Source organism: Cryptotermes secundus, unplaced genomic scaffold (assembly GCF_002891405.2).
Source record: "Cryptotermes secundus unplaced genomic scaffold, Csec_1.0 scaffold1295, whole genome shotgun sequence".
Classification (NCBI taxonomy): domain Eukaryota; kingdom Metazoa; phylum Arthropoda; class Insecta; order Blattodea; family Kalotermitidae; genus Cryptotermes; species Cryptotermes secundus.
In genome coordinates this window covers 39105-63668 of record NW_019742980.1, presented here as the reverse complement: position 1 = coordinate 63668, position 24564 = coordinate 39105, and the positions used below count along the sequence as shown (strand labels likewise).

Below are 24564 nucleotides of genomic sequence, written 5' to 3'. Positions count from 1 at the left end.
TTCAAAATCCCGTACGTATATGATTACATAACAAAATTATGCAGGCAACAAGCAGAAGTCATACAAAATCATGATAATGAGAATGTTCGCAACATCGGACAAGGCCAAGCCCGACACAGAAAGTATAAGAGGCTTAAACTTGGTGGCGGTCAGGCATACGACCGTTCAAGTGACTAGACTGCCGTGGTAGCTAATACTACTAGGAAATATATATTTAAGTGCATAATCTGCTGTACCTAGCCTGGACTGACAGAGGCCGTGTATATATTGTACATTTAAATAAGAAATAATTGTGTATTGTAAATATGTGTAAATATAGACAATGGACTTTTTAATACAGACTGACTAACAAATGACAGACCCGACCTCTCGTCAGAGAGGGCGCTACACATGGACAGGACAGTAACTTTCATTCAAAAGAAATATCTGGTCATGAGCCCCGGACACCAAGACAGACAGACTGACTGACCGTCAGTTGTAACATGACCTTGCATTGCCTTGCCGAGTATTCTGTTGACTTCAGTCTACGATCAAGCCACACCAAGGAACATCAGCCAGCAGGCTTCGTCACCAGCGCTCGGTCTTCGGAGGCATCGGCAGGCTGAGCCAGGCACGACTGCCTCGGCTCTCCGGCTCTCACAACCCGACTCACTGGGGCATCTCGCCTCGACTCGCCGGTGGTCGTGTCTCTGTCCGACCCACTGAGCACCTGGCGTAGCCACTGCCTCATCACTCCTACGACCGCGCTCAAAGACTAGCCTTTCACCAGCAGCCGCCGCGATCAACCAACGGCCGCACTGCGGCCAGTCCACTCACCGCAACTAACCTTTCTCCCTACAGGCGCGCGCCGTGCTACCTCACCGATCAAACACCTCAGCAACCACAGTCCTTTTCAGGACCAACAAACTGTTCCGAAGAAGTGGGTTGTCATCGGAGTAATGACAAAACTACATTAAGAGCCCCACAGCTCTTATACTTTTGTCAGATGTACAGAGTCTCAGTCAGGGTTACTTAACGACTAGCAGTATACCGCCAATCAGTTCGTCTTGTTGACAAGCCTCTTGAGACTAACGATCAGTAATTTCTTTTTTCCAACTGAATACTTGCAGTAATAGTCCTTATGTAACATCCTCTCCTATGAGAGGATGGGTCTGTCATTTATAATTGATGCTGTTCCTCGCTAGGACAGTCATTCTCAGGTCTAAGTCCCGCGGGACTCATGACCATATTTTACTGTCTCAGATTGAAAACTCCCACAACCTGGAAGGTCAGGTCCCTGTATTTATATTCCCCAGGAACAGGGTGGCCCAGTTAAATGCCCAGGCACTGGGTCCCTTTACGTTGCCTCCTACAACTTGCAGGGCCACAGTAGAGGTATTCGATCCCACCTCCACACGAGGAGAAAAATATAGCTGTCAGGTGTCTGTCAGAAATTTTCTCATTCATCCTTGTTATACAGCCTCAGCACAGACTGCACAGATAAGACCACTTCCAAGAATTCTTCCGCTGTTGAGTGATGTGTTAAGTGGGATGATGCCTAGCGGTGGTCTGTGCCTAGCAATGAATATCTTTTCTGGATCTGCTAGTCCAGCTTTCGGTTGTCATGTCACAATATTTACGGTATGTCATGTTGTTGTGCAGGCAGTAATTACAAAACTGGAAGGCTTACCATATGCAGAGTTTTGGCTTTGGTATGAAGGGGTCACTAAGGAACTTCCTGAGGATATCTGTGCGTGTGTCAGCCACCTGGTCATGGGTCAATGTCTCCATATATTTGGCTTCCCGACCCGAGATCCAGCCGAGCAACAGCATCTCTGACAGTTTGGAGAAAGAGTAGATCTTGCGGTACAAAGTGTTACTTAGGTTATCTGGAAAGAGAAATATTTGACAACATTCACTACTTCTTGTGCGGTTTTCGGATAGTGCACATAAAAAAAATCCATACAGCGAAGGTCTTGGGAAGTCATGCCTGCTTCTCTGTCCACTGCATGTTTCAAGTCTAGAAATCCTGGACAGATTTAGATTTTAACCGCTCACTTCGTTGGCCTGCAATTCACTTGCACCTCTTTCTGGACACCTCCACTGGAGTTACTGCCCTCGTCGTCGTCGTTACCGCTCAGTGAGACTTCAAGCCCCACGAGTTGGTCACCACTTATAACTGGCCGTCACGTTCGCCCCTTTGTGGTCTCCACTTTCATCCGCCGCTTCCTTGTAGCTGTCTGGTTCAGGGTAGGGTGTGGGATTGCTCTGAATTTGAATTTGTATGGGCGCCAGTGGACTTGGGTGAAATCCACGAGTTTGGGATGGGGAAAACAAAGGTGGCGATATGGATAGGCGGACGTTTGGGGTTCAGACTGCTCAGACGGTAGGACGAGATTCCGTCTCAGGGCAACTTCTGGGCCTTGCTCGCACAAGGAGAGAGAGAACACTGAAAACACACACTTCACCAACACTGTCTTTATTGTAGAAGTGCACTACAATTACACATTACCAGGTTGTAGCACTTTGAATTTGTACACCGGATTCGGGCCAACACCGATTCAACGTCCGGGAGGTTACTCCTGTTACTCACTGTTGATGACTGACTGCTCTGGAGAGGCAGAAGTCCTGATGGAAAGCAGGAACGCCTGGTTTCCTCTCCTCTGAAATTTTGCTGATTGGCTGAACCTAAAATTTGGGTGCTTCTCTCATTTGCAGTCAGCCAATCCCTAACAAGATCCATGTTAATTTGGGCCTAAGTACAACACGGCCCCTCTGACTGCTCTCAAATAAATGAAGGTACGCTAACGATTGCTCGGTACGCCCCTCTAAAAATTATTGCGACTCGTATCTGTCAAGCCTCAAATTTTCAAAGACTTGCACCGTCGAGGTTAAGCATTGAAATTCCCAGAAAACACAGTGGGTTACTTCCTGCTCCGTTCTGGGTTTTCAAGTGACCTGCAGCTTGCTTGTCCCTCAGAAAGACCAGATGTCGTCCTTGGCGTCTGCTGGTGCTTGGGTCAATTCTGTATCATCTTTTGTTAACAGTAACACAGTTCGTTTACATGTAGTACATTGTAATTAAGAATGTAAATGAAAAACATTGCTGAGGTTCCTGCATGGTGCGGTTACACTCCTTCTCGTGGATGGCGAGAAGTTAGGTGAGAAGGGAAGAGAATTGTGGTTGTTGGTGCTGGTAGGCGGGAGTCCGTTCCTGGGCTACCATTAGGTGTCTCGCAAGTAGGGAAAGACAGAAGTATCTGGGTTCTGCTCTGTAATTGGTAGAGATGAGTTCTTATCCCGGGGTCTTATATTGGGTCTGGCTCGGGCAGTCACATACACCACTTCAGACTTTTGCACTTAGTAATTATTTAATTCACTCCAGCTGGCTGAATACAACGGAATCTATTAATAACACTTACAGGTATTTGGATTTTAACTTATGATACTTTTACTGAAGGGATATAGTTGTAATTTGTGCCTGATTTGGCCGAAAGTTGGACGCAGACTCCTTGAGGTGGAATTCACTCCCTCTGAATCCTGAGGTCCACGAACCACAGACTCCAAGAGAAATCCACTCCTCCACTTTTGCCACTGGTTAAGTTTTTCAAACTTGGAGTTTCCCTAAATTTGTGAATTTCCAATCATGTTGCTTTGCTATGTGATTCTGGCAGTTGCTGACCTGACGCTAAGGTTGACAGCAATTTGATGCATTACGATCAGAGGCTGAGGTTTCGGCCCTCCCACTTCTAAGTTATAGCTGTTCCAAGCAGTCAGCTCTCAAATTATCAAGGACTTTCCGACTTTGCTGAAACTGCCAGAATTCCAGGGAAAGTACCAGATGTTGTTACTTACTGTCCATTATACCAAAACTTGAACTATGTCACTTCTGCGTGTAAGAGTTGCCTACCTGCCGGATCTCTTTGTATTTAAGTGATATTAACTTAATATAGATCTAATTAATACAAAATAGTCTACCAAATTAGGATGAACGGTTACAAGATGACATCTGATACAAGCATTATGCCACCAGAGGCCAATCTAAACTTACACTTCATAATATCCTGAGATCATCAATACCTACAGATCCCTTGTGAGGTGGGAGTGACAATTAGTGCCACTACCAGAACCATAAGACAGAGTATTTCTTACCGAACACAACGGTGCATTGGTAATGTTCTAGATTTTTATTTGAGAGGCATCCAGTTTCAAACTTGGTTTGAACACTGGCTATCCTGACTGGAATTTTTCATGGTTTTCCTCAGTTTGTCAAGATGAATGCAGGGGCAGTACCTAGGCTGCTTCCTTCCAAATCATTTCCAACTTTTTATTCACCAATCATCCTAACATTCAATGCTATAGAGTCTGAGATACAATAAACATCATAAAATACACCACAAAAAAGGTGTAACTTTCTTCTAAAGCATTCGTACCCGTCTGTAACTCCAGACTAACAGTATGATAACCAATAAGACAACAATATGAATCTACACTACACAAAACACTCAACATTCACATTTATATTACTTTATGATTAGGGAAAAATGTTATCTTTTTCAAACGTCCAGAGTGATACAGGTCTGTTTCTCTCATTATAACGTCTGCATAAATATAACTAAAAATAATAATATTTGCCAATTAATATTATTATTTACTGTGAAATTCCTCAAGAATATTGATTACATTTTTCTCTTACATTTGATGTAATATTTACCCATACCAACCACACAGTGTGAATAGTTACACTAGTGAACAGATTATTATACAATAAGCCTTTGTTCGCTTCCCCATTAAAGAAAACTACTCACACTTAAGATCTAACCAATATCAAGTATGTACTGTTCTTCAATAACTGGCATGAAAGATTCTGTGCTCATCTTTGTGCATTTACTCATTAGTAAAACAACAGAGACATTAGCTCTGAGCCATAACAAGATGAAGGCTACTTTTTACAGGTTTCTTAAGACTGGGCACACAAATTCATTTTATGACAATTTATTTCAAGAATCTTCTTGTTAACTCATCTTAAAAGATACCCACTATTTGGTATGCATAATGGACTTACAAACTAAGCAAACTTAATAAACGTCAAGTTCTGCAAGTGAATGTAATATTTTTTATCAATATCAAATACCGCTACATAATTTTTTCATTCCATTTCTGAGTTTCCTTTCTATATATTCACTTCCAATTAATCTCTGTTACTTGTAATAAATACAGATGCATATGCATACTATATTTTAATTTACCTTGCTTCAACCAATTATCTCAATGGAACCAAGTCCTTCAGAATCTGTCAGAATAAAATGTTTCATTACCTTCTCCATGCTAATGAACCTTACTCTGAACCACTTAAATCGATTATAATACCGTATTTACGCATGTATAGGCCGCAGCACAATTTTCAGACAGAAATTATAGGAAAAATAATTTTCTTGGAATATTATATTATTTACTAATTATGAATATATATTTTTTTAAATGAAGTGTGATTTCGAATATTTCGAATATAAGCCGCACCGTTTTCCTGTTGAATTTTTGGCAAAAAATGTGCGGCCTATACATGCGTAACTACGGTATTTCCTTCCTACCTGTGCCTAGGTCTTCCAAATGGTTTCTTCCCTTCAGGTCTTCCAACTGAAACTTTCTCTGCAACAGTTGCTACATGTTCTAAACATACATAATACTGTTTGATTTAGTCTCTAATATTTTTTTTTGTGAAGAGTACAAATTATGGATTTCCCCATTACTGAAATTCCTCCAGCAACATGTTTCTTCCTCACTTCAGTACAAATGTATTCTTCATCACCCTGTTCGCACACACCCTAAATATACGTTCTTATTTCAGTGTGAAAGACAAGTTCCACGCTTGGAAAAATTACAGTTTTGTATTTTTAATTTTTAGGTTTTAGACAGAAATATGGGAAGATGCAAACATTCCATAAATTTAATCTGTTTTCATTTGCTCATTCATTCATCTGTAATCTGTCATGACGACAGGTCCACAGTCTCTTCCAAAACAGTTCCTCCATTTGATGCGATCTAGAGCTTTCTCCTTCAAATGAAAATATCCTCTTCTGTCCCCAAAGTCATCCAGCATCTTCTTACGTCTTCTTCTTCGTCTTCTGGTTACTTCTATCCGCCCCTCTATCTTTCCTTCAATAACTTCCTTGGAAGGCAGTTTCTGCGTAAAACATGACCAATCCAATTAGCCTTCCATTTTCTTATTTCGTGTAGGATATTCCTCTGCTCACTGACTCTAATTAACACTTCTTCATTTCTCACATAATCGGTCCAAGTGATCTTCTCCATCCTTCTCCAACACCACATTTTGAAACTATCCAGATGTTTCTGATCTACTGCCCTAAGTGTCCATGTTTCAGCCCCATACAGAGCTATGCTCCAAATGTAGCATTTCACTAGTTTCCTCCTAAAATTTAAGGCCAATTTGCTGGTAAAAAGATTCTTCTTCTTGCTAAATGCAGCTTTAAAATCCTTTAAAATTTTCTCTAAATTTTAAATTTAAAATTTTAGAGGATTTTAAAATTATAACTAATTATTTTATAGTGCTAGTACAGGAAAATTAAAATTGATGTGTGCAAAATAATCTACATACCAGACAGATATCAATGAGATACATGGTGATAATAACGAAGAAAATAACAATGTGTTTTTTAAATGTTAAATATTAGACTGGGTTCAGTGTGGCAGCAACGTAAGAGTATACACCTGATGATGGCCATTACGAGGCCAAAACATGTAGTGTAGAAGAGAGCAAGATCAAAGACATATAATATATATTGCTTGCACTTGGGACGGAGTTTGTATCATTTATTATATTGCCCTCCTAATTTGAAGTCTCCAAGCCCATTGAGCTTCCTTGGTAAGGCATTCGCTGTACAAGTTGAACAAAATTGGTGATAAACAGCATACTTGTCAAACTCCTCTTCCAATCTTCACACTTTTTGTCTCCCTTCTGTCCAGTAGCACTCTAACTTTCTGATCCATGTACAATTTACTAATCAATCTTCTTTCACGCCAATTGATACCTGTTTCCTTTAGGATCTGCATTAATTTGGTCCAATTTACACAGTCAAATTCCTTCTGCCAGTCTATAAAGCAAGCACACAGTTCTTCATCTATCTCCAAAGTTCGTTCTGCTATAATTCTCATCATCCCAATTGCATCCCTGGTTCCTTTTCCTCTTCTAAATCCAAACTGATCCTCTCCAAGTATAGCCTCTATTTTCCTTTCGATTCTTCTTTTGCTCATTATGTCTCACAAAAACTATTCATTACACTGTCACGCTTATCATATGCTATTGTCAGTAGAGAGTAATATTAAACGAGGCCACAGTATTTCTGATTAGTGCCTTTAAATTAACCCGTTGCCGTGGTTCGTCGTGTATGTTTCGTCAGGGATTTAAATCGTCTGGGGGGGTTCGACGTGTATGTTTCGTCCAGCTGCACACGTATGTTATAACGCCCATAATAATTGATGGTTTTGCTGTAGATTGTTAGATTTTTCACTGGCCTGTTGTCAGGAGGACTGTATTTAATGACACACGCGTTTAAGAGCGCTAAGTCGTCGTTACATATGCCTGTCTTGCAGCAACGTTCCTGTGGCTATTGCGAGCTGTTTCTGTTATGAATGATGTGTTTTGTTTGCTCTGAAGCTATAAACACCAGAGACTGATATGTGCTGGTGTTTATAATATCATATTGCCCTGAGCTGGCTATTCAATTGGAATTCTTAGAAGAGGGATGTACAAAAGTTTATGCCTGCAAAATCGATTGCTTTCGCACAGTACATAGCACCCATTTCTTAGAAAAACGCCACAATTTAAGGCAGAACACTGTGGTCACCCCCTGAGACGATACGGATGTGTGTGGGGGAGGGAAAAGAACTCATTCCTTCACTCATTATCGCTCCAGTTGACTCCATTTTATCGTACTGACCTTGGTGGTCGTTTCGAGGGATGACCATAAATATTTTTTTGAGCCAGCTAAGCTCTACTTTCGTTCACTACATACCAGACAGTTCTTAGAATAACTTCATGAATTCTGTGGTCACCCCTACGACATCTCCTGCCGCCAAAATGGATGGAATATCAAAGGCATAGCAACAACCCCTTGTTATGATAACTCGTAACGTTGAATTTACTACAGCTGACCTGGCAACTAAACGGGTCACGGAAAGACATTTCCTTGAAGTATACCCCTCACGGGTAAGAAGGCAAGGCCGCACATATGTGTGGTTAAAAAAAAGGGCCAAAAAAAATACACAATATTGGAGCGGAGAATGGTGAACGTGGGGCACCGTTGGGTTATACGAATGCTTCAAGGCCTTCCTTCTACTAAACCAACTGCCTCCATTACCGAGATACAGGGCGCTCATATTATAAGGTAAGGTTATAAAACCACCATTTAAGATCATTTTAGTGAAAGTTTCATCCTTCAAGGCGTACCATTCACTGCTGAAATACTAAACAACCTGCTTCCATGGCCGAGATACAGGGCGCCCATATTATAAGGTAAGGTTATAAAACCACCATTTAAGATCATTTTAGTGAAAGTTTCATGTTCCTATCTCATAGAATTTAAGAACAATGATGAATAAATAATTTTCGAGCAAAATTTAAATGGCCGGCTGAATATATTACCGCAGGAGCCGCGGCCGCGGAATTTAAATGACCACGTCAAAGGGTTAAGGGAAATGAGAAATACATTTGCAATCTTATCCACACGAAAAAAAATTGATGCAATTAATCGTACTCCTGCACTTTTTTATAACAAATCTGTCAATCATATTCAACTAGATTATTTCTAATCAATTAAAGTAAAGTGACAGTGTAATAACAACATATTTTCTTCAATATTCAGAGTAACTTTTCACTAAAAGGAAGCCATACCCATTAAGTACTTGTAATAAATAAATTTAATCTTACTTAAACTATGCAAATTTAAATTCCTTATCACCGTCAGTACCAGAATAATGACAATGTAAATTTCTCATATCAGTAACAGTAGAGGCATTAATGTTGTACCATGAGGGATCTTTGAAAAACATGCAACTTCGTTTATGATGATCTGTATCTACTTTTCTGCTTTGTGGCAACAACATGCGCTGCAATGGAGGGAGGATATATGGTTCTATACACACTATACCTTCTGCTTTTGCTGAATGAGTAGGTTATAACCTTCACTTTTTAGAACAGATAGTACATAGTCTAGGCTTGTAGAAACTTACATATGTTTAACAAAAAGGGCTAATTCCTCTTTTTTTCTTATCAGTTTGTTAGTCCACAGTATTTTTTTAATTTCATTCTGGGACCCAAATATTGAAGTTGCGCCTATAATTCTTGAAAATCTGCCAGGGAGAGACTAGCTATGCTCGATGCAACCAATCACACACCAGTAACTGCGGTTTACTCACCTGCAACAGCCTCTATATCTGTCTCCCAAAGCAGCATTCCCTCAGACATCTGCATTCAGACATGGTCTGTCATATTCCAAGATGCTTTTGTCTACTGTACCAAATTGCAGCCTGTCAATGGAGTCAAGTTTGTACTGAAGCAATGGAGGTGAAAAAAGAGTCGCAGCTTTCTCCTTAAGCACTCCAAGTGGAACGGTGCAAATCACGTGATCTGCATAGTAATGTGACCCATCTTCACAGACAATTTCAGCATTTGGTATTAGTTAAACGGATTTTGACTGAGACGATTCACTATTACCATCACGATTATGCCTCTGACAGAAAGAAGCTGACGAGGTTTCACCACTTTCACTTGTGTTCGTTGCTTTATTTTCACTGTTATCTTCTGACGTTTCTTCGCAACCTTTCTCACACTGTTCTAAATTTGTACACGAGTTTTTATGATCTTCTGTAACAGTAGATTGAAATTCTTTTTCACTGCTACCAACACGACTAGACACTTCTGACGCTCTTCTTGGCTGTTCACCAGTCACTGTTCTGTCTGAATCATCAGACTCATTCCGAGAGTCACCACTGGCAAGGACGTCAATTCCAGAGTCCCCACCACGACTTGTGATGTCGGCAGATATAGATTCATCTGCGTAACGCCACCGTATTGTTGTGACAACTCATCTCTTACAGACGTTTCCCTGCAGGATCTCTCTTGAAACAGGTTTGAGAATACTGCTGTATCCAGACGGAAGAACAATATTACCACCTTGGAGTTCTGTGTAGCTACCCAATTCTAGTAAGTCGATCTCATCCATACTGTGATAGCCTGTGATGCACGTTTCACGTTTCAGTAAACAGTCGAAGATAGGCTGGCGTAAATGCCGTTCCGCGTCGTTAGATGACCTGTCAAGATTTAATGCTGCTTCAAGAGATATGTGCTCACCCACACTGTTAATACCTGTTGGAGGCGAGTAATGACATAGGAAGTATTCTTCACAGCGACGAAAAAAGCAAACATATGCGTCATATGGTTGCCAAGTTCCGAACCAGGTTGAAGAATATTATAAGATTTGAAAACGCAGACCCAGATGGGATTTGGAGAAGTTATATGCTCAAAGACAAAGCATGCAAGAGACCCTAGAAGAGAAACTCGGTGCAACTGAAGGTGAAAGCGGAAATGCTGAAGCGCAGTGGAACAATATAAAAGAATGCATGTTAGATACTATCAGTGATTTGGTTGGTAAAGTTGAGAAGATAGCAAGAAAACCATGGGTTACACAGGAGATGATGAGTAAAATGGAGGAGCGAAGGAAATGGAAGAATGTCAACAATGAAGAAGGCAGGAGGAAATACAGGAGACTGAGGAATGAATTGAAAAAAGCCACGGACAGGGCCAAAAGGGAATATCTTGAGAAGATATGTAATGAGATTATGGAATTTCAAAGAACAGGACGTTATGATTTGATGTACATGAAGACAGAAGAACTAGGATGGAAAGAGAATCATGGGATTCAAAATGTTGGCATCGAAGACTCCCAGGGGAATAGAATAGTAGATCAGAGGCAATTGCTGAAAATTTGGGAAAATTATATTACAGAACTATATCATTGACCTAATCGGCCAGAAACCTTAGAAGTTGAACCGGAGGTAGAAGTAGATACAGATGAGAAAGGACCATATATTTTACAAAGTGAGGTGGAAAAAGCTATCAAGGAAATGAGGAAGGGAAAGGCTACAGGAGATGTTGATGTACCTGGAGATGTGCTTAAGTTGCTGGGAGAAGGTGATTTGAAAACACTGGCAAAGCTAATGAACACCATATATGAAATTGGAGAGTGGCCCAAGGACTTTACAGAAGTTACAATGATTGCCTTAAAGAAAAAGAAAAAGCTACAAAATGCAGTGACCATCGCACAATAAGCCTTATTGCACATACAGCAAAGATAATAGCAAAGATACTTAAAAGAAGAATTGAAAGGAAAATAGAGGATGTACTTGGAGAAGATCAGTTTGGATTTAGAAGAGGAAAAGGAACCAGGGATGCAATTGGGATGATGAGAATTATAGCGGAACGAACTTTGGAGATAGATGAAGAACTGTGTGTTTGCTTCATAGACTGGCAGAAGGCATTTGACCGGGTAAACTGGACCAAATTAATGCAGATCCTAAAAGAAACAGGTATCGATTGGTGTGAAAGAAGATTGATTAGCAAATTGTACATGGATCAGAAAGTTAGAGTACGACTGGACAGGGGGGAGACAGGAAGTGTGCAGATTGGAAGAGGAGTTCGACAAGGATGCTGTTTATCACCAATTCTGTTCAACTTGTACAGCGAATGCCTTACCAAGGAAGCTCTGGATGGGCTCGGTGACTTCAAAGTAGGAGGGCAAATTATTCAAACTGTGAAATATGCAGATGACCTTGTGTTAATGGCTAAGGAAGAAACTGTGCTACAGGGCATGATTGATAGACTAATTGAAATTGGAAGGTGCTATGGCATGGAAATGAATGTGGAGAAAACAAAAGTAATGAAAATTTCGAGACAACCAACCCCAGTCACAATAAAGATAGACCAAAAACAACTGGAGAATGTGAAATGTTTTAAATATTTGGGTAGCTTGTTAACAGATGATGGAAGGTGTACTTGTGAAATTAAATCCAGGATTGCCATGGCAAAAGCTGCATTTAGCAAGAAGAAGAATCTTTTTACCAGCAAATTGGACTTAAATTTGAGAAAGAAAGTAGTGAAATCCTACATTTGGAGCATGGCTTTGTATGGGGCTGAAACTTGGACACTTAGGGCAGTAGATCAGAAACACCTGGAAGGCTTTGAAATGTGGTGTTGGAGAAGGATGGAGATCAGTTGGACCGATTATGTGAGAAATACAAAAGTGTTATTTAGAGTCAGTGAGCAGAGGAATATCCTACATGAAATAAGAAAATGGAAGGCTAATTGGATTGGTCATGTTTTATGCAGAAACTGCCTTTTAAAAGAAGCTATTGAAGGAAAGATAGAGGGGCGGATAGAAGTGACAAGAAGACGAGGAAGAAGACGTAAGAAGATGCTGGATGACCTTGGGGACAGAAGAGGATACTGTCATTTGAAGGAGAAAGCTCTAGATAGCATTAAGTGGAGGAATTGTTTTGGAAGAGACTGTGGACCTGTTGTCTTGACAGATTACTGATGATGATGATGATGATATATCTCCTGGAACAATAAGAACATCCTAGATCAGAATCACAAATTAACTTCAAAAATCCTATCATGAGCACCACATTTTGGTACCTGCATTAAATACTACAATTAGAATTACTTCACTTCTCCGTATTTAGTGCTATGCTTACAGTTCTGTTAAGGGTCACATGAAATAAAACAACAGTTATCATGACAAAACAAACTGAAAATTGAGTAACCCTGGAAATAACAGTCTGAAATTCAACAGTAAGATTCTAATGAAAGTGTAACTTTCAAATTTTTCTGTACCTCTCTCTATACCACATTATAGAAAGTGTCCTTATTTGGCATTTCAGGAACCTATAATGCTGTTCCTATTGCTCAGATACTGGAGTTATCATCAAATTGAACAACTTGTCCTAGAATTTAATTCAGCATGTCTGGTGATGCTGAAGTTTTGAAGCACTGAGAAACCAAACCTCATATAATTTCAGAAGATATAAACTATGGCAACACATACAAAATAGGTATACACTCCACAATTTGAGCAAACCACAGCATCAAGACCGCGCCATAGCTGAAGCGGTTAGTCGCTGGCTTCCCACTGGGGCAGGTTTTCTCCAAGTACTTCTGTTTCCCCTGCCAATCTTCATTCCACCAAATTCTCCTTCATCATAATCACTCGGGGCAGGTACAACAGGCAAATCAGTGGCCAATGTTCCGAGTGGACCCAGCTGGACTCCACCCCCCACTATGCGAATTAAAGAAAAACACAGCATCACTTTGCTCAACAACAATTTTCCTTATAAGACTGACAGAAGACCCTAGAAACTGAAATTGTATGAAATTTGAGGCTATGACCACAAATACCTTAATTCAGTCCATTACCCTTCAGATATAAATTTACAAGCAATGAAGATATAATGGAAGTGACACTCATTTAGCTAGGGCTAAAATAAATAAATGAAAATATTCCTTGCAGATTATACCAGAATTCCTGTGATTACTGGTGTGTGCACAGAAAAGCAAGTGTATGAAAAATGGATTTGTATTTGACATTATTCATACTTCCTGTAATGTTATGAATGACTGAAGACCTTCCAATATGACTTCTGTATTAATACTGATGTTATTTTTATTATCACCCTGCATGGTTTGTCCTATCTTGCAATATTCCTACAATTTAAAAGTTTTAAAGTCTACAAACAGGGATATAAGTACTGTAAACACTATAGCAGTGACCAGTAATTTTAATGCAGTATAAAACAATATCTTGGGACTTAGAAATATTTCATAAGAACCAGCAATCAATTTACGTATGTAATATTCTGTAGGTATCATAATATTCATGTCAAATTATTCATCACAGAATCCTGCCTCAGCTTCATAAAATTATAAAAGTAACACAATATATAATTGGCTTTTGCAAAAATTACTTTCCATTTAAATGCAAACACTGAAGACAGCATTCTGTGAAACAACTGAAACTGGAATGACATTTACAAAGCTGCTAACCTGCAACACTTGAAATGGTATTTGTTTTCCTTCTTCGGTAGCAGCTACTACTTTATGTGGCGAGGGAACATGTGCAATATCAATTAAACCGATTACCATCGCAATCAAATACATAGGATTTCCTAGAATACCGTGTATCCAATTTGCGCCCAGCTCGATTTTATGGTTACCTGAAATACAAGAATAACCGCAATGACAGTTAAAGCAGTGGAGATAAAACTGCATGTTTCATATAAAACGAATGATATTGTCAATACTGCAAAATTTATTCTGCAGTATATACTGCCAGTAGCATAACAAAAGAAAAATACAGGTGAGGTTATGTATACCTGTATTTGTTGACACTATTCTTCCTCCGATCCTATTTCTTGCTTCTAATATTTTGAAATCTGTAATGCAATTTTTAACTAGGTGACCAGCAGCAGACAGGCCAGCTATTCCTGCACGAATAATTAATATTTTACCTAGATTACTAGAAATAGTCTCTGGAGCAGACGCCATATTTCCTTTTCTTTTGCAATCAGCTGATGTAAAGACGTGACGACCGTAACGACCATGATAACAACAGTTCCGGCCACAAAGATCAACGATACAAGCCATCACAGCACTACTAGAAGCAATTGAAGAAGCATTAAGCCACCCACAAGGAAAATACCATGTAGTTTTCATAGATTATAGCAAGGCATTCGACCTACTTGACAGGAGTATAATCACAACAAAACTGAGGGAAATAGTAGGTGAAGAGAACACAACAACAAGACTAATAGGAGACATCCTCAAAAACAATAAAATCATAATAAAAGACACGGTGTCAGAATCCGAAGAAATAACCCAAACAAATGGCGTACTGCAAGGGGACCCCCTCAGCCCATTACTATTCAATATTACAACAGCAGACTTGGCCAAAACAATGGAAAAACACACTAGGGTACAATTAATTATGTACGCAGACGATAGGACAATTGGAGGAAAAAATATTGAGGAGCTACAGGAAGCCTCCACTACACTGGAGAGCTGGGCAAGACAAAACAAACTTCAAATAAATAAAAACAAAACCCAACTAATGACTTTCAGAAAAGGAGGAAAAAAAGGAAAAAATGATGAAATAAAATTTAATGGAGAACACATAAAATCAGTAAAACAATATAAATACCTCGGCTTAACACTGCAGTCTACATCTACAACATTCACAGCACACATAACAGAAAAATGCACAGCAGCCATCAAAGCTATATACACCATCCGAAACCTGCAACTATTATCGCTAGAAACAGCAATGAAAATATTCCATGCAAAAATTTGTCCCATACTACTATATGGCATAGAGATAACCTGGGAAAAACTATCCAAACAAAACCTGCGGAAAATAGAACAAGTGAAGGCAAGATACCTTAAACTAGCGCTAGGGCTTCCTAAGAACACACAATCCAGACTAACATACGAACTCTGTAAGGAAAATTTCCTATTAGAAGAACTCAGATATCAACTGCCAAGCACAAAAAACTCAGAGGAAGTTATCAAAGAAAGAAAACAAAAAAGAGAGGAAATATGGGAAGAGTTCTATAGAACTGATGCAATGACTGACAGAACCTGGACAGGACCCTACACAAAATTACGACACACAATTACTAGGTTGGCAACACACGGATTCCACCACAAGATATGCAAGAATGCAAGAACGAACGTTTCCACGAAGCAAATGACGCGTGTGTGTGTAAACATTGTGATAAAAAGTGCAGTAGATACCACATTACCATATGCAAAAACTTAACCACATCAATAACCGAATACAGTCGCAAAAACAAACAAACAAACAAACAAAAATTACTCTATGCACATTGTGCGCATTCCCTTATTATTTTATAACAACAGCTACACTGCCATCTTTGTATGCAAAATTTCAACTAATTTGTATTTTGTCGCAGATCAAGTATCTAGATGCAACTTCCTCCAAAAGGTGGCAGTACAGTTCAAATTACCGTCAAGGTGAGCAATACTTCAGATTTCGAAGTGTAGTAAATGACAGAAATTATTTATTTCTTACATACTTCTAGAGGCTTACGATTGCAATCAGCTTCCCATTAGTTTAGCCACCATGTGCATACAGATTAGGGTTCCCAGATACCCCATTTTCCCCACAAATTTTGTTCCTCCGTTTACTGTTTACCCGGAGTGGATAATTCTCCGTTTTTTTTATTTAGGTCCATTGCGAATTATATTTCATGGGTTAAATATTATCATAAAATTTATGTAATCCTTGGAAAATAACATTGTTATAGTTTCTTTCGTTATGTTGCATTTCGTGAATGTTGGCAACACTTGAGGTTCTAAACCAAAGCAGATGTTGTTGGTGATTGTGTATTTTTAATCCGTTCAATCTTAGCTAGAAAGTCAGTGTCAAATTCTCAGAAAATCTGGTAGTGCCGGGAATCGAACCCGCGACCATAGGAACTCTGACCTCTAGACCACAGAGGCGGACAATTTTTTACATTTTAGAAAAACAGGAATTTTGGCAGCAAAAATATTTTCATTCATAGAGTGGACCTGAAAATTCAAATCGCAGCTTTCACAATTTTTTTTAATTAATTCAGGCACCAGATATTACAATATGAAAATCTGTGCACTGTTCCTTGTCCCCCACTATGACGCAATTTGAATGTCAACCATGTTCGTTTTACAGCCCCTCTTTTCTTGTGGAACTCTTTGAAAGGAAAGACATTTATATTTCAGTACTCCAGAGCAGTGGCTCTGGTCTAGAACACCGAAATTAATTGCCGTGGGGATTCGTTGCGCTGACCACGTGACACCCTCTGCCTGCCAAAGTTGACACTAACTTTGCTGACAAGCAGTGGTCAAGTGGTCAGTATAGTTCGCTTGCAGACTACAGGCCACGGAGTTCATTGTTTTATTTTTCAGAACTATTCTGGTCATTATAAAACTACTCAGTGTTCTTGATAAATGTTTTTTTTTTTATCTTTCATCCTTGGCATGTTTCAGTCTGAGAGGCCATCTTCAGAAGGACATATGAATACAAGCAGAAACTACCATTACAATGTGATTGGTCAACATCAATGCATACATACAATATCATTACAATTCCATGAATATCCTTCTGAAGATGGTCTCACAGACCAAAACATGCCAAGGATGAGAGATTAAATAGAAAAAAAAAAAACATCAGTCACAATGGATGGAGTTGATAATCTTTTATAATGCTGCTAGTGTGACACACCATCATGAACCAAATCAAATGTTCTGGCCCTAACAGTGACAGGTTAATAACAATTCATTGAAAAGTATTGATCACTATAGGAGAGATGATAAGATACAATACGGTATTATACTGTAGCATCCTGTTGCACTTTTCACTTAGTGCCGATTAGTTAAAGTCTCACCTGCGATAGTATGTCCTATAAAATTTATTAACTTTAAAACTTCTGAAGTTAATAAAATGACTATTCAACACTAAATGGAGTACAATATTGCAAATAGAGCATTTGACTTGCAGGGATGACAAATGCTCTTCATTGGGTATCATCATCATTGCAAGAGGTGGCTGATGACAGAGAAGCAGATGGTGGAGAGGAGATCATTCCTTTGGTTCCCATTACTGAGGAGGCTATGACTGCTATGGAAAATCCACAGTTCCTTAAACTTCTGACTGCCCTGAACATTGTCCCACCTTCAGATGAACAGGTGTGTTTCCAAGCAAAAATTTGTTATGGAAAGAGTTAGTTCATAGAAGTATGTTTTCTTGCCCTTGTGAGCATTGTCTTGTGTAAATAAAAAGATACTCATAGGGAACCTTTTCTTTTGGTGGGTTTTGTTAAGACTAGCAGTGCGGACACATGCACATGCTTGCGATTGGTCAAAGGAGGGTATGGCCAGTGTCCACCTCTGAAATTTTTGATAAAAAAGGAATTAAAGATCCTGTATATGAAATCTCCTTTCACTTTCTTCCTAAAGATCAGATTTATACAGTAATCTGAGGAACATCCTATATGAGAAAATTTGCCACTGGGATAATAGTATTATGACTACCAAATCGCATTGTGAAGTACAGTGAAACTTAATTCAAGGATATTTGTCTGTTGCCTTATTTACAGGAGATATATTGGCATATTCCAGGGCATCTGAATGTTCAAGATCTTAAGAAAAGGACTGAGATCATTAATCAAGCACTAGATGGGAGTTTGATAACACAACATAGTGGTAAGAACATAATTAATTGGCAGCTCTATACCACATATATAGAACAGACACCAACGTGGAGCAGATTGGTCTAGTGGTAACAGTAGACTTGTATTTGGAAGGTGTGTAGTTCAGATCTAGGCCAGGACATCAGCTATTCTGAGTGAAGTGTTTTGTAGTTTTCCTCAGTCCCTCCAAGTAAAATGCTGAGGTAGTACCTCGTTTGAACCACAAGAGCTTCCTTCTATAGTCTTTCCAATTTGTCAATTATTTATCATCCTTCCATACTTATACTGAGTGTAAAATAACCCACAACATTTTATACTGCAGAACACCATTGTGGCTGCCATTATAAACAGACTCAAGTAATACAGTAATTTGCATGTTAGGTGTCAGGAAGAATATTCAAGGGAAGACAGCGGTAGACGTTGAATTCTCCACACAAATTTTCTTGACTTCTAAAATTTGGAATGTTTGTCATACTGGAAGGCAAATGCAGCACGTCATGAAGATATATACCCAACTTTCTGTTTGTCGGTCATATTAGGGGTGTGTGTGTGTGTGCATGGGAGGGGAGGGCAGAAGCTTCATCCCCAACCTTAAGCAGGAGTGCTACTTATACAACCACCATGTTTAGCAATATTACAAGAATTAAATTATATTTGTCATAATTTTTTTTTATTGCTAGTTCGGTGGAAGTAAGTCCCTTCTACTGCAGCCACTTCTGGCCTATTGTACCAGCCCCAGATGATAGGTGAGGGTGATTGTGGAGCAATTGGTGGAATGAAGACTGGCAGGGGAAACCGAAGTATACGGAGAAAACCTGCCCCAGTGTCACTTTGTGCACCACAAATCTCAATTGACCAGACCTGGGATCGAACCCGGGCCACCGCGGTGGGAAGCCAGCAACTAACCACTTGAGCTATGGCACAGCAGAGTATATTTGTCATAAAGAGGATGTGCCATTCTTCTTCCTTTGCTTTTTAGGTGAGGGGATAGATGGCAGTGCAGGAAGTAGACAAGATAATGACGCAGATGGGAACATAAACATTTCTGAAGAAAGAGGATTTTCAAGCAAACAAGCAGCTTAAACAAAGATACTGAAGGTAAAAGGAATAAGAATAAAAATCCTGCATGGAAAGTCTGGAAGCACCTGCAGCTTGATTCAGATTCTGAAACAGAAGAAATAAATCGTTAATTCAAACAGGTGAAGCTTCAGAGAGTATCATCTCAGGTGAAAGTCCATGAAATAGAGGGAAAATTTTTATGTTGGATTCTGAAAAAAAATGAAAAAAAGCAGTAACTCCATGATGTGGAAAGTTGATTGTCCCACTGCCGCAGGAAGTGAGATGGATGGTGATTTAAACAGAACTACAAAGAAGAAGCTCACACACTTCATACTTAACTCAGATTCTGAAACAGAGGAAATAAGCCTTAGCCCATTTGTTCAGAATGACTACATTCCTGACACAAAAAGTGTAACAGATGGCAGTTCACATGGGACTACGAAGTATGTTGTCACCAGTGTCGCACTGAATTCCGATTCTGAAAATGAAGTCACCGGAGCCCAAGCTGAACCGACAAGGCGTGAATACAAAAGAGTTCTTGGCGGCTCAGACTCAGATGGTGACATTTCACATTCCATCAAAAGGAGCAAGACCACATTTTCTGCTGATGAGACTAATACAATGGACATAGAAAAAAGACATTCAGTGGCAGAAACAGATGGTAGCATTTATATGCGGAAATATAAATGTAGAATTATTTTGAGTGACGAGGAAGACAATGTTTTGTAAATTGAATCACTATAACAAGGTGGCATTTTGACAGAATTGCATTAACCTGTATCATTCATTAATAGGGTGTTTTCATCCCCCAGGGTAAAGATGTTTGTATTGAAAACATACCCTCTGTGCATGCTTCTTCAAGGACAGTATAATGCTCATCTGATAAAAGGTTAACAAGAATCATACAGTGAATAATTTTTACGAACCAAGTATTAGCTTATATTCCTACTTGTATAGAAAGCATGCCCTTTTAATTAATTTGTAAATAAACTCGTTAAAAGCACCATTCATATTCTGAATAGGAGTGTTCCTTCCACTTGTTTCCTTTTATTAGAATTCCTCCAGGATAGACTGAATGGAAAGTCACTCCATGTATAAGCCGTATAGTGAACAAAAGCCAAATGTGTGATATCTGAGATGTTCAAAGCAGTAGAATGTTCAGACTGTGCTCTTCTGGGATATATGTCGTAACACTTTGTAGTCAGGTTATTCACTGCTGCCTCCACATTCAGGATAGAAGTTCACTTGCACCTGAAGATGATGTCTCCCTAATTAGGTTATTTGCATCATCAAATAGCAGAAGGCTCTGTCTTAGTCCTCCTGGCAGGGATCATCTTGTACAGCCTTCGAGCCATATTTCATTGTTGTCCCTATTAGGATGTATCATATACTCGGTACTACTGGCCATTTTTCCTATACGGGGTGTGTCCCTTTAGGAGGTTTAGCCAAAGTTTTATACAGTTGTCCAATTCCACACTTTTTCAGAGCTTTAGCTTTGATTTAGTTGTATGTTCTTGTGGTGATTTCATAAGAATACAAGATGGAGTTCATCCTGCATTCACTTGTATCTCACATTTTTCATGATGGGTGTTGTGTTGGAAATGCTAGCACTACATCAAGGGAATATCAACATCCTTACTGGAGCTACCCAGAAGATGTACTTGCAATAGTACACTGAAGTTTGTGGGAAACAGGTGTATCCTTCTAACCATTGCAGGGCCAAACTAGTCAATTGGGCTTCATCCCACATAGCCATGAACTGTGCATAAATCCGCATTACACGATCAGACATATCTTAAAGATAAAAGTCAAACTGGACCCAGCTAATAGTGTTAGAATCTTTGCTTTTCATTCATTAACTGAAAGCAATAAATTAAAACTTAAATCTAAATGACAGCATGTATACATATAAGGACATCATTACATTTTCTAAAAGGTGCCCAAACATAAGAAGGGCAATGAATCAACAGTTTCCTTATAATCCCTACTCCATTTTATTTCCCCAATAACTTTGAAAGTTTGGCTGTAGGATTTTGAGGCACTCTGTATGCCAAACATTATGTAGCTTTATATTCAATGCACAGGGCAAGAAGACAGGCGTCAGCAGAGGCAATATTATGTGTAGTTAAGCAGGCTATGTAGACCATAAGGGCAGGTAGACTGCCCTAGCAGTAGCATGTAGTGAGAGGTATATGTAGCCAGTATAAATTGAACCAAGACATGCAGCAATAGAGCCACTTCCAAGGTCAGGTAATCAGGCATATATATATATGTATAAGCAGTACTAAGGACATGTAGCCAAGTTTTTATCATCAGCACGTTTCATCCTCAAACATTAAGCCACCTTTCTCAAATTTATATATATATATATGTATAAGCAGTACTAAGGACATGTAGCCAAGTTCTTATCATCAGCACGTTTCATCCTCAAACATTAAGCCACCTTTCTCAAATTTATATATATATATATGTATAAGCAGTACTAAGGACATGTAGCCAAGTTCTTATCATCAGCACGTTTCATCCTCAAACATTAAGCCACCTTTCTCAAATTTATATATATATATATGTATAAGCAGTACTAAGGACATGTAGCCAAGTTCTTATCATCAGCACGTTTCATCCTCAAACATTAAGCCACCTTTCTCAAATTTATATATATATATATGTATAAGCAGTACTAAGGACATGTAGCCAAGTTCTTATCATCAGCACGTTTCATCCTCAAACATTAAGCCACCTTTCTCAAATTTATATATATATATATGTATAAGCAGTACTAAGGACATGTAGCCAAGTTCTTATCATCAGCACGTTTCATCCTCAAACATTAAGCCACCNTCTTTGTTCAATTTATACTGGCTATATAGACCTCTTACTTATATATACATATATATATGTGTGTGTATATATATATATATATATATATATAAGTGTTTATATGCCCAATATAAAGGACACATAGATGTCAACTGTAAAGCCAATATGGAGAACATATACAGACATGCATCTGTATGCAAAATGTTTGGGGTTCACAGATGGGCGTTGGTATAACCAATACTTAGCAGGGGTACTTAGGAACAGCCCTATGAAACTCCTATGTTATTGGTGGGCAGCATGACCACCATGACACCATGGTGCAATGCCACTGCCATCTCTACACATCCTTCATTAACTAAATTTAAAATGCCCGACAGGGCTGAGAACACAATCGGTAAGAAGGTATGCTAACATAGTAACTATTTTGAGTGCTCCCCCCCCCCCAAATGCTTTGTTCACTAGAATAGCAATAAATAATTTTATGACCAGATCTCTTGTACTGCAGAGGTTCCCCGACCCCCAACCCTATTTCTATTTTTGAACTGTGTTCAGTATCACTAGTCAAGGAGGATGAGGTTGGCAGGGTATGTAGCATGAATGGGGGAGGCGAGGCATGCATACAGGATATTGGTGGGAAAGCCAGAAGGAAAGAGCTACTGGGAAGACCAAGGTGTAGGTGGGTGGACAATATTAAAATTAATCCTAGAGAGATAGAATGGTATGGTATGGATTGGATTGAACTGATTCAGGATAGGGACCAGTGGAGGGCTCTTGTGAACACAGTAATGAACCTTCGGGTTCCATAAAAGGATGGAAAATTCTTCAGTGGCTGCACAATTGGTGGGTTCCCAAGAAGAGCTCAGCTCCATAAGTAAGTTCAATATCACTTCACCCATATCCTTTGGGTTGGATTTGAGTGAAGTGCTATTAAACTTGGTCCCCAAACCTTAAAAAAAAAAACAATGGAATAAGAGCCTCTGCAGCTCTGGAGTACAAGAGATTAGGTTGCAGATTATTTATCTGCAGAAAGTTTCTCACCAGTGCCTGGAAAGTCATAACCTTTCTTTCACATGAAACACCTCTTTAACTAAAGGCACTGAACACTGTGAACTGTGACATAAGACTTGTCCAATATCACTGTATCATGATCTACAGGATTAATAAAAGAATGAATGAATGCGCATGTCGTTCAAATGATTGACGAGACTGTCCACATTCATCTTGATCTGTGCTCAATTGAACTAATCACGTTTGTACAAGGTGGTTCAAATATGACAGATTACTGATGACTGAATGAATTGCCAAACACTTAGTTGCACATGTCAGTCTTCAATGTACTCCCCTCCGGAGTCAACACATTTTTTTCAACGTTCTGGAAGCATCCTGATGCCCTTTTCAAAAAAGGCTTGTGGTTGGCAGCGAATCCACTCCTGAACAATCTGGATGATGGCGTCATCCACAAACTGCATGCCTTGCAAGTCTGATTTGAGCCTTCCAAACAGGCAGAAATCACCTGGGGCCAAATCGGGACTGTACGGCAGATGTGTCAGAAGGTTCCATTTCAATTTCCAGAGGGTTTCCATTGTTGTTTTGGCCGTATGGGTGCATGCATTGTCTTGAGGAAGGCTACCCACTTTCCACCGTCTTCCACTTTGGTCAGATCTTTTCCTTCATGTCTGTTGCCAGGAGGTCTCAGTAATAAGCTGCATTGACTGTTCTGGTATATGTCAGAAAGTCTATATGGATAACCCCCTGCCAGTCCCAGAAGAACGTTGCCATCACTTTTCATGCCAAACAGCTCCTCCGCGCTCTCTTGGGTTTGGGAGAACTGGTATGCCGCCACTTGTGTGATGACTGCTCTGACTTGGGAATGAAGTAGTGGAGCCCACGGTTCATCGGTGGTCACTAGAGACTTCAAAAATGCATCACCATCTTCAAACTGCCGTAGGAGACGACTGGCAGCTTGCATGTGCACCATTTTGTTCATGTCTGTCAAAGTGCGTGATACCCACCGTGCATTCACCTTGCGATAGTGCAGGTGGTATTTCACGACGTCTTCTACACTACAAACACTGATGGACAGCATTGCTCCAAGTTCCTTGATAGTGATGCGCCTATTCTCATGAATAAGCACGTCTGCACGATCAGTGTTTGGCTCAGTGACAGATGTTTGCAGCCGACGATCATGCGGTTAATTCTACACGTGCTCTCTGCCCTCTCTGAAGCACTTACACCACTCAAACACATGGGTCCATGAGAGACACTCTTCCCCATACTGTTGTTGGAGTCTGTGGTGAATTCTCTAATGATGAATTTGATCACAATGCGTTATTGCATGCTCCACAGTACCTTCTGTTCGCTCATCACTCTAGTAACTCCCAGACAGGACTG

At 39.6% G+C, this 24564-nt stretch overlaps 2 protein-coding genes across 2 annotated transcripts in view; one reads left to right on the top strand and one right to left on the bottom strand.

Annotated features, from left to right (window-relative positions):
- Positions 1-16066, bottom strand: part of LOC111873663 (spermine oxidase-like) — a 33493-nt gene extending 17427 nt beyond the window's left edge. Inside the window, 4 exon segments of the mRNA XM_023868575.2 lie at positions 1670-1868; positions 9476-10438; positions 14095-14265; positions 14425-16066. Coding sequence (XP_023724343.1) covers positions 1670-1868; positions 9476-10438; positions 14095-14265; positions 14425-14596 — 1505 coding nt within the window. The 5' untranslated portion in view covers positions 14597-16066.
- An 869-nt stretch (positions 16067-16935) lies between these two features.
- On the top strand, positions 16936-21616 carry LOC111873662 (protein timeless homolog). Its single transcript, XM_033755153.1, has 4 exons — positions 16936-16954; positions 17604-17791; positions 18202-18307; positions 19274-21616. The coding sequence occupies exons 2-4, from the start codon at positions 17606-17608 to the stop codon at positions 19375-19377; spliced, it is 396 nt and encodes a 131-aa protein (XP_033611044.1). The 5' UTR covers positions 16936-16954; positions 17604-17605; the 3' UTR covers positions 19378-21616.
- Positions 21617-24564: the final 2948 nt, after the last annotated feature.